This window comes from Myotis nattereri, assembly GCF_964212035.1.
Source record: "Myotis nattereri genome assembly, chromosome: 3".
NCBI lineage: Eukaryota > Metazoa > Chordata > Mammalia > Chiroptera > Vespertilionidae > Myotis > Myotis nattereri.
The window spans coordinates 31,741,548-31,753,017 of record NC_138077.1 but is presented as its reverse complement, the minus strand read 5'-3'; the positions used below and the strand labels follow the sequence as shown (position 1 = coordinate 31,753,017).

Sequence of the window (11,470 nt, the reverse complement as noted above, 5' to 3'; positions counted from 1 at the left end):
GCTGAATTTGCTCGCCTCTAGAGGGCGGACAGCCGTCACGTGACAGCAGACACGCCCCGGGGGGCTGGGTCCACCCGGCACGTGGTTTGGTTCCCGTTAACTTCGACTGAAACCCCAACACAACCAACCTAAAAGTTTGCGGGAGCGCGTTTGCTTCCCGGAGAGTTGCCTCTCAGCAACCAGCCTCCAGAAAGCGCTCCTCACGCCGGAAGTGCACTAAGCCGCAGCACGTGGGGTTGCCAGGGCGCTCTTCACGTGACTGGGCGGGGCCTCGGGGACCTGGTAGCCAATGGCAGCCCGAGGGGGCCGTGCCTGTGACGCGCCGGACCTATCCCGGAAGTGGGGCTGAGGTGGGGGCGGGAGAGGGCGGGAGGCCGGGGTGTGGAAAGTGTGGCGGCCCCGCCCCGTGTCTTGGAATTGCCGCGGCCGCTACCGCTGCCTCCGCTGCAGCCGGAGGGGACCCGCGCCGGTGCGCAGAGAGGAAAGGCGCTCTTTCTTCGCTGAAAGGTGAAAACAGAGGGGAACACTGGGAGGGCTGGGCCCGGAGCAAGGCAGGTCAGGGGGAGGCGGCCGGAGCCGAGTCCTCACGAGCGAAGGAGGAAGGGTAGATGGGGGAACCGAGGCGAGCGCGGGACCCGCCTGAGCGAAGGCCCGTGTGCGGCCGGGCCGGGCTGGGGATGCCTCCCGACCAGGGGGCGCCTGAGAGGCGGGGGCTACCGCGCCGGGGTCCGGGGGCGGAGTGCACGCCCGAGGCTCCAGGGTTGGACGCTGCTTGTCCCCATTCTTGGCGGGGGCGTGCGGCCTGGGCTGGGTCCCCGCAGCGGAGATCGGGGCGGCGGGGGCGGCGGCGGCGGCGGCGGAGGAGGAGGAGGAGGGCCGGGTGGTGCGGCGCCGCGCGGTGCGGGAAGGTCGCCGGGTTCTCCCGCGGTGGGACGGCCGGGCTGGGCTGGGCTGCGCCCCGCGCGGGTGAGCGCCCGGGGGCCATTCCCCACCCCGGCGAGCTCCTCTGCGACTTGCCACCCACCTCCCGACTGATGATGGAAAAGTTTGTAGAGGCCGGAGTTAGAGTGTCCGCGGTTCTCGGGTGGGCATTCTGCTCATGCAAACAATGATGCATCTGCGAGGCTTGGCGCGGGACCGGTCCGAACTGAGCTGTTTCCTTCCCTGTGTGCCCGCTGTTTAAAAAGCAAACACAAACTTTTCGCGCAGCTCCTTGGAGAAGCTGCCGCCTCCCCAGCCCACCCATGGCGGATGAGATTGATTTCACCACTGGCGATGCCGGGGCTTCCAGCACGTACCCTATGCAGTGCTCGGCCCTGCGCAAGAACGGCTTCGTGGTGCTCAAGGGACGACCCTGCAAAATAGTCGAGATGTCGACTTCCAAAACTGGGAAGCACGGCCATGCCAAGGTGGGTGCCCTTCCAGGTCTGTTTTTGCGTTGAGATTTTTTTTTTTATCATCCATTACATTACAGCACATGAGGCTTCTATACTTACAACTTTGTAATAAGCACTTTTTTTTCCTTCCCACAATTACTGGGAGATCTGCTATTACTTTGAATACTGAAAAGTAGCATTTCCTTCTTGGGCCCTTATAACGTTTCATTAATTGGGAATTGAAACTTTCCTAGCGACTTAGATCTTTTTTTTTTAAAGGTCTGGGAGTGTCTAAGACGTTTGGGACACTTTTGATTTTTTACAGAGAGTAAGGGAGAGGGATAGAGAGCTAGAAACATCAGTAAGGGAGAAACATCGATCAGCTGCCTCCTGCACATCCCCCAGTGGGGATGTGCCCGCAACCAAGTTCCATGCCCTTGACTGGAATCGAACCTGGGACTCTTCAGTCCGCAGGCTGTCGCTCTATCCACTGAGCCAAACTGGTCAGGGCTAGATATTCTAAATCTTAGAAGACCTGTTCTGTTGACAAATGAGAAAACCTGTTCCAACCTAATTCTAAAACGTGACTTCATATGCCCTCTATTTAATGACGGGACTGCACATGATTTGGGTCTTGATAGACCATGATACTGTTTAGTTGCTCACTGCTTCTCAATTTCATGTCTACTATCTTTTTTTAAAGACAGTGAAATTAGATGACCTTGGAAGGAGAAAGAATCTGTCATAATCAGCGTTGATATTGTGCTCTTGTGTATGTAATGAGTGATGTACTTGGCAAAGTTTAAACAGGTTTTCTGTTCTCCCTTCTGTCAGGTTCACCTTGTTGGAATTGATATTTTCACGGGCAAAAAATATGAAGATATTTGCCCTTCTACTCACAATATGGATGTTCCAAATATTAAGAGAAATGACTATCAAGTAAGTCCTAATTTCCTTTAGAATGCTGCCTGTTTCTTATGGGTGTAAATACCAATTGTAATTTATCTAAAACCAGGAATAGTTTTGGAGGTTTTTCTAACGAATTATTAGGCACCATTTATATTAGAAATTGGAGAGATCGTGCCATTTAACAGTTATACCTTATCTAGAATTATTGCTAGTTTGCTATTTTAACATTCTTGCATTTTTAAAAAGTTGAAAACTTATTTCTCAGACTAGGTGATTGTATATTGTGACTGAATAGGTTTAATTTTTAGTAAAATTACTGTTCTGTTTGTAAAATATTTCAAATTTATGTAACTCCCTCCCAGATGCCTTATTTCTTTTCACTTACCAGACGTAAGATTTTTCAAGAAATTATTGGAATTCATGTTTCACCAACCAACTTTGTGTATTAATGAAATATGAGTCAGAATTTGGTATTCTTAAATAGGGAAATAAGTTGACATCCTTAAATATAAAGGGTAAAATACATAATCACTGAATATGGTGAAGAAAATACAAAAATATATAGCTGTTTTATTTATATTCAGTGACCATGCTGTGACCTTTTGTTAAATTACAGGTATAAACTTCAAGTTTTAGTTCCAATTATACATTTGGATAGGTCAAGTTTAATGATAGCGTTTGTTGTTTGGAGTATTGCTAGTAACCAAACCACTGACTTCATAGGATGTGGAAGCTCAGATTAATCATAACTAAAGTCTATCTTGGAAGTCTTCAATTTCTGTTACCAAGCATACCATATATAGAACTCTTTTCTGTTCATTTTACATAGTGAGAAATAAAAGTTCACACTGTGACACTCAGATTTGTTTTATCCAGTTTAAATTGCTTTCTTTCTATACCTTTTATTGTATTGTATAATTTTTGTTGTTGTTAATCCTCACCCGAGGATATTTTTCCATTGAATTTAAAGAGAGTGGAAGGGAGGAGGAGAGACACAGAGAAACATTCATGTGAGAGAGAGACATCAATTGGTTGTCTCCCACCAACTGGGCCTGGGATTGAGCCTGCAACCGAGATATGTGCCCTTGACTAAAATTGAACCCAAGACCCTTTAGTCCTCGAGCTGAAGCTCTAGCCACTGACCCAAACTGGCTAGGGCATTGTATTATATAATTTTTAAAGAATGTTATCATCAACTGCAATTACCCAATGATTTCCTTTTACTCTTTGTCCACATGTCAACATATTTTTATATGGTTTGAATCTAGTAAGCAGTTTTATATTTACATTTCCCCATTTATCGTAAGTGTTCTATAGGTAGCTTCAGATGCTTTGTAGAATTTTGAATTGTCTTAGTATAATAATAGTAAATGTTTTTTGATGTTGTTTCTTTATTTTTTTAGTCAGGTAGGTGACCAAAAAAATTTGGAGCCAGTACTGCTTTCTAACTGGATGACCTTGGATAAATTATGAAACCTCTCTGAGCCTTAGTCTTTCCATCTATAAGAGAGGGATAATGTGAAGGTTAAATTAGAAATTGTATTCCATGATTACCTCCCAAGAGATATACACCCAAAAGTAGTTATTTTCTGCTCTCCCTTTACTTGTATAAAAATTTCATGTAACCATTGCATTATTCTTAAAGCACCTAATTTAGACATTATATAATAGGTGCTCAATAAACATTTGTTAAATGCATAGCTAATTATTCATTGAGATGGGGATAGTGCCAACTAAGGCTAAGCTCAGAATTTTGCCAACAGTGGATTTCAGTTTGTATCTTTAACATGTGAGTGCTTAAGTTATTTGATATTCATTATATTCATTACTATGCATTCAGCATAGAAGGCTTTTGCCTTGAGTAGTTCAGAAAGATGGATCAGTAGTTCAGATAATTGCTACTGTGATGAAAAGAGCCAGTCATTGATTGGAACTCAAGATTTAACATCAAGGAAAAATTTGGTGTGGGTCTTATATTGGGCTATAGCAGGACCCATACTAGGATGAGGGGAATGAGGTGAGTGAGTCGCTTCCCTAGAGCACAAAATTTAAATAAAGATAGGACAAGCAACAATGTCAAACCACACGAGCCTAAGGCAAAAAGTAAAATCACTAATTCTGATTTTTTTTTTAATTTTGATAGTTTGTTCATCATGGAATTTTTGCATTAATTCTAATTTATAAAAACACTGCATTGCCCAACCAGCACGGCTCAGTGGTTGAGCATCGATCATGGTTCGATTCCTGGTCAGGGCACATGCCCAGGTTGCAGGGTGGATGCCCACTGTGGGGCATGCAGGAGGCAGTCAATCAATGATACTCTCATCATTGGTGTATCTATCTCTCTTCCTCTCCCTTCCTCTCTGAAATCAATAAAAATATATTTTAAAAAACACCACATTAGCCCAGCCAGCGTAGTTCAGTGGTTGAGCATCAATCTATGAACCAGGAGGTTATGGTTGAATTCCCAGTCAAGGCACGTGCCCTGGCTTGACCCCACTGGAGGTCGTGCAGGAGGCAGCCAATCATGTTTCTCTTTCCTCATTGATATTTCTATCTCTATCTCTTCCTTCCTCTCTGAAATCAATAAAAATATATTTAAAAAACAAACAAAAAAGCCACCACATTAAAATACTTATCTGATCACTGATGTTTCTTTTTGGCACCACCTTAAATTTTGCACCCAAGACAAGTTCCTCACTTGCCTCACTCTAGTCCTGGCCTTTGGTATGTAGCTTGGATGAGAGAATGACTCAAGCCAGACAAATCCTTGCTTTGGCACTTCCTGTGTGACATGGGCTAAGAATAATGAACTCCTCATGGGATTGCTGTGAAGTTTAATTAGTCAATACTTAGAATAGTGCCTTGCAGAGTACGTACTCAGTGATCACACCTTTATCAAGTCACTGTAGAATATTGCTTTTCATTTTAAAAAAATTAGCTCTGTAAGCCTTTCCAGTTACAGTTTTTGTACTATCCAAGTGCCTTGATTAAATGCCTACTTTTATTATTTGGCTACATGTAGTCTTTTATATTTGCTTTATTTGGCATTTCAAGTGGAATTTGGCAGTCAGCTAAAATGAAATATATGTGTGTGTGTGTATATATATTCATTATAATAATTAAAAAGTAAACCTTTGTTTAGGAAAAGAAATGTATGAATATTTACAATTTTAACTTTATATATTTTAAAATAAGTTCAGAATGAAAGAATAATTGTTTCCTGAATTTTCTGTCATTTCTTTTTTTTAGCCATAGCACTCTATAAAGAGAAACTTCCCTTCATCAATTTTTGTTGTTTGTTTACCCTATGGTACAGTATATAATAGGAAAGGCAGTATAAATGCTTGGCTCTTTTCCTGTAATTACTGGTTTTCAAAATGAGTTGGTTCCGTAGTATTCACTGAATATGCTCAATCAAATGTGTTTTTCACTATGAGCTTTAAACATATTTGTATTTCAATTCATTGTAGTTATTATCCTTATCAGTTCTCAGACTATCCTATCTTTGGCCAGGGGGATCTTATTCATGTAAGCTTTAGAGAGAGTCCCTTTAATATGGGCCTAGTGGTCAAGTTTTCAGACCCTGTTCTCTCCCATCTGCCTGCTTGCTAATAACAAATAATTATATACTCATTCTACCCCCCTCCAAAAAATTGTTCAAAATATTTTATATTTATCACTGAGTAGATTTGTTTAAAGACGAAAGATCAGAAGAAAATATTTAGAATTGAGTTTTAACTGCCTCCTCACTATCCTTCCTTCTAACTCTATAGTATCAGAGAGGACTTTGAGAGAAGATGGGGAAAAATTGCACAAAAATATGCTTAAAACTCAACATGACATCCTTATCTTTTTGTTGTTGTTACTGCAATTTTTTTTTAAAAAAAAGGAAAAATTCTATCTTTAGAGTGGAAAAATCTGGCGACTACTCCTTTAGCCAAGTGATCAAAGTTAATCTCACAAGTAATAGCACAAATTGAAATCATCTGCCTTCTGATGTGATCTTCTGAGGACACATCACTCATGTAGTATTTATTCCTTCCAAAAATGCATTACCTGAATCATGAGGAAACAAACCCAAAATGAGGAACATTCTATAATACAGTGAATCTGTGCTCTCCAAAAACATCAGTGTCAGAAAGAGTATGTCCTTGTTCTTAGGAGAAATACAGTGAAGTATTTATTCCTAAAGAGTCCCGTGTGAAACATATTTTCAAATGGTTCAGTACAAGTAAGAAAAGAATAGGAACGTATGCTATTTATTTTATATATATATATATACACGCACACACACACACACACACACACACAGAAAAATGAATGCATGGTAAAATGTTAACAATGGATGAACCTAGGTAAAAGATAATGCAATTTTCTATTCTGTATATCTAAAGAATTTTAGTCCAGCTGGTGTGGCTCAGTGGTTGAGCATTGACCTATGAACCTATGATGGCTTGTTTCCTGGTTAGGGCACACCCAGATTGTGGGCTCGATCCCCAGTGGGGGGCGTGCAGGAGGCACCTGATCAATGATTCTCTCTCATTGATGTTTCTATCTCTCCCTCTTCTTTCCTTTCTGAAATCAATAAAAATATATTTTTAAAAAATAATTTATATAAGATAAAATAATTCATTTTCATTATTTAATTTTATTTTTTCTATAGCTATTTAAAGTTTTAATTATATTTCATAAAGCAATTTATTTTAATAAGATATTTAATATATAAATCCATTTTTACATTTTGTTTTGTGTTTATACATTTTTATATTTGAAATGCTTTATTTTTCATCCTAGTATTTTATGAATTCTTGGCAAAAAATAAAGTACAACCATTATATAAATAAATATCAAAATACCAGTATTATTATTAGGCTTCTGTATTTCAGTCACTAATGGCAGTGGGAATCTTTAAATCTTGAAATCGATAGGTTCTACTTCAGGGAATTGCTAAAAGAACGAAAATAAAAAAGATCTGTCTTGTAAGCCTGTAATTAATTGTTTAAAAATTATACTTCTACCTCAACCTCCTTATTGCCTGCTCCTCTGTCAGCCACCTTACAAATGTTTGAGGGACATAAAGATTAATTAAAAGTGTTTGTGGTTGCTTTGGAAGATATTTATTTATTTATTTGTTTTTGAGATTTTAGACATGTGTAAAACTCCTGTGGTCCTTGGAGTTACTGTAGAAAGTCATAGCCAGCTTTGCTAGTCCCATAGAGGAGCGGTTTGAAACTCTACCCCTACAGTGTGATGTGTTATATCATAGTAGTGAAAGGGGTCCACGACCATGTCTTTAACTCCTTCTGTGTATGTTAATGTCAACATCTGTATTCAGGGTGTTTGTCTTCTATAATTCCTGTTAGAGTCTAGGCCAGCTGTGGGCAAACTACGGCCCGTGGGCCTGATCCGGCCCTTTTGAAATGAATAAAACTAAAAAAAAAAAGACCGTACCCTTTTATGTAATGATGTTTACTTTGAATTTATATTAGTTCACACAAACACTCCATCCATGCTTTTGTTCCGGCCCTCTGGTCCAGTTTAAGAACCCATTGTGGCCCTCGAGTCAAAAAGTTTGCCCACCCCTGGTCTAGGCACACTGATGGTATACATGCTTTTAGAATAATGAATACAGCCTGGCTGTTTCCTCATGTCTATAATAAAAGAAATTTAATTATATCAAAACTGTGGCTTCTTGCAAATTAGGTTGATACCTGAGTTTGCTTCATTTTGTCATCAACAGCCAGTGTTTGTCTTTTTTTAAAAAAAAATCTGGTGGTGTTAAGCAGTGAGTTGGAGACTAAAATTTTTCCACTTTGTTCATAATCAAACTAAAATACACATTGTTTGTAAATGTGAAAAACTAACCTTCATGCCCATCAATGGGAAAATGATTAAATCAGTTACAGTGTATCTATGCAGTTGTAAAGTTAAAGGGACTAAGGTAGGTCCATATTTTCCAATTTGGAAAGAATTCTAAGACATGTTAAGTGAAAATAACTTGCTGAAAAATACTTGTACTATTTATATTTCTTTAAATAATTATATTTATAGTGTGTACATAAATGTAAATGCTTCAGGATACATTATAAAGAAGCCTAAACTATTTAATAATGCAGAGGCTTGGGCGCAGGGGAAGTGCAGGGAGAAGTGAATTTACACTTTTAGTCTATACATATTTTATAGTTTTATGTGTCTAACATTTTTTAAGCATGAAGAAAATATTAATGTATTACTGTGTACTTATACTAATTGATGTGGATTGCAACTTAACTATGTAAATATTACAAAGGAGTGGATATAATCTAATTGGTGCAAATATAATTCCTTTCAATAGCTGATATGCATTCAGGATGGTTACCTTTCCTTGCTGACAGAAACTGGTGAAGTTCGTGAGGATCTAAAGCTGCCAGAAGGTGAACTAGGCAAAGAAATAGAAGGAAAATACAATGCAGGTGAAGATGTACAGGTAAAGACCTATGGGAGGATTATTTTTTATAACTGTTTTATAAGAATTTGGCTTCATCTAGTTTGCATAAAATACTTACATGAAGGTAGTTTTTAAATACTGCCAAAATGTTGAAAATGATGTCTATAAAGCAGTTTTCCTATAATATCCTTAAAGACCCATTACCAAAGAAAGTATCAGAGTTAAATTTTTTGCTACATAGACATTGTCCCCCTCAAATTTGTGTTGAAGATCAATACCTGAGGTGGGTTTTTTTAGTATGAAAAAGAATGTTATGGAAATATGTAACATCTAGTAAGTATTGAAACATTTATAGCTCTTATTCTCCCTGTTCCCTGGAAATTGTCTAAAAACCACAATTTGAAAAATTTCTCTTTGGGAACTATAAAGAAAGGAGATTGTTTGATCTTGGGATACCTCTTTCCAAAGTTAATATGTATAAAATATCCACGAATATACAGTATATAAGAATGAACTATATCTTATATATGTCTTGCCTTCTGAAGAACTTTTGCTTATATTTTTCCTCCTAGGTGTCTGTCATGTGTGCAATGAGTGAAGAATACGCTGTAGCCATAAAGCCCTGCAAATAAATGGGAGCATCAGGCATGACAAACTGCTTAGGTCTGGATCAGCTACAGATCTCAAGTTTGGTTCTAAGTTGTCACCAAAGCTATGGCCTTCAGAAGCAACCTCATTTATCTTTTAATTGTCTTGAAATTGTGCTGAGTTAGTTTTGCACGCAATTAGTAATTTAAAAAAATAATCACGATGTATAATTCTTTTTTTTTGTAGGTTTTTTTTTTATAACATTCCTGTGGTTGTCAGTATGTGAGTCCAAGAAACAGACAAGGTAGCTTCTACAGATGTAATTTGAGTATATCATTCGTGAATTTTAGTTAAGTGATAAATAAACCAGGGTTTTAAATCAAACAATGTAGCATCCAGTGCTATCGAAGTACCACATTTAAGTTGAATTGTTCTGTATTAATTTCAGACCTAACATATAGAGTAAGTAGATAATGGATTAGAATTGTCACAGTTTCAGCCGATGTATGGCAAGCACAAATTCTTAAACAAAAATCCTGTTATCAAAAAGTGTCAGTGCAATACCCTGTATTACCTTGGTCTTACTGTTCTTTGCCAAATTGTTGGCCGACTTAATGTAACCTTATATATGGTGATTTTTATACCTGCTGTGGTTGACAGAGAAGCAGTAAACTGTTGGGTAACTATTAAAAAATCATATTGTAAAGAAGACACAGGGACAGTGGCAAAATGAGTTCGTTAAAGCTATAGTTTTTTATTTGAGGCCTTTGTAATCAGAAAGCTTCTAGTTGTACTTTTGCTTTCAGCTTTTGGTCTCCATCTCTCTCTCTCTCTCTCTCTCTCTCTCTCTCTCTCTCTCTCTCTCTCTCTCTCTCTTTCTCTTTCTCCCTCTCTGTATTTAAAGCAGTGACTTGCTTTGCAAGGTACTATGCAGTGTTTTTAATTATGTTGATAAATATTATTTATAGTAGTCATTCCTTTCCAAGCATTTGTAAATAGACTTTTTTTTTTAATATATTTTATTGACTTTACAGAGAGAAAGGGAGAGGGATAGAGAGTTAGAAACATTGATGAGAGAGAAACATCGATCAGCTGCCTCCTGCACACTCCCTACTGGGGATATGCCCGCAATCAAGATACATGCCCTTGACCAGAATCAAACCCGGGACCCTTGAGTCTGCAGGCTGATGCTCTATCCACTGAGCCAAACCAGTTAGGTGTAAGTAGACTTTTTTAACATCAAAATATTTATGTCATCTAAAAAAAAAATATGTCAGACAAAGACTGGAAATTCTAACTTCAAATTGAAACAGTTGTTAAATGTATGTACATTCTTTTCTAGAATGAAATGAATTATGGAAGAAAAGTTACTTTATGTGATAATCATTAACTAAAATGTACTTATATGTAGTTTTTCTGGTTGTCACGTGACTTAATTCAGTTACTCATGTAATTAGGAAGAAATTCTGTAAAACTGAATTATTTTTAAAAAGTGTTTTAGGTGACTGCTACATTTCTGTACACACACACCTTATTTCCAGAATTCTAAAAGTTGTCATAGGGTTTGTGAGGACCTTTGACTCAGTAACAACGATTATATTGGCGTGAAACTCAGAACAAAATTACAGTTTCAGAATACCTCCATTCTCTATGACTGATTATGAGACCTCTCCCATCATGCCTCGACTTACACAAGGCCTTTATTCCTATCCCTATCATCTAGAAGAAAATATGTGATACTGCAACTAATCTAATAAGTGGCTGGAAATAGCATTAAAAACAGAAGATCCCAAAGTTTTGTTGCTTAATTTGCTCATACTTTTAAATCTTCTTAGCCTCAGCAAACTGATTTGGAGAAGAAGCAAGATACTTTAAAGAAATGCAAAGAGAATTCTAAAGCACAAGAAATATTGAGGTTGCAATTAATCATTTTTAGTGCAGCATTTTAGCTTTTGCCCATATAAAGCACAATTAAGAATTAGACTAAATTCTTTCCAATATTCCATTTCAGTATCTACTACATACTATTCTTGTTTTTTAGTATTTTATAATGTGTATCTTATTTGCTATTGGATGACATTATTACCCACAGGAATTCTAGAAAGTTATCCAGCTGTGCTGCTTGCTGGTCATGCATATGACCCCAGTTAACCATACTAGTGTTCTG

General features: G+C 38.4%; 1 protein-coding gene across 1 annotated transcript; it reads left to right on the top strand.

The window, feature by feature from the left end:
• The first annotated feature begins 366 nt into the window (after positions 1-366).
• EIF5A2 (eukaryotic translation initiation factor 5A2) lies at positions 367-10,712 on the top strand. The gene is made up of 5 exons (XM_081085745.1): positions 367-507; positions 1,210-1,409; positions 2,211-2,315; positions 8,623-8,754; positions 9,288-10,712. Exons 2-5 carry the CDS (start codon positions 1,245-1,247, stop codon positions 9,345-9,347), a joined length of 462 nt encoding a protein of 153 aa, XP_080941871.1. The 5' UTR covers positions 367-507; positions 1,210-1,244; the 3' UTR covers positions 9,348-10,712.
• Positions 10,713-11,470: the final 758 nt, after the last annotated feature.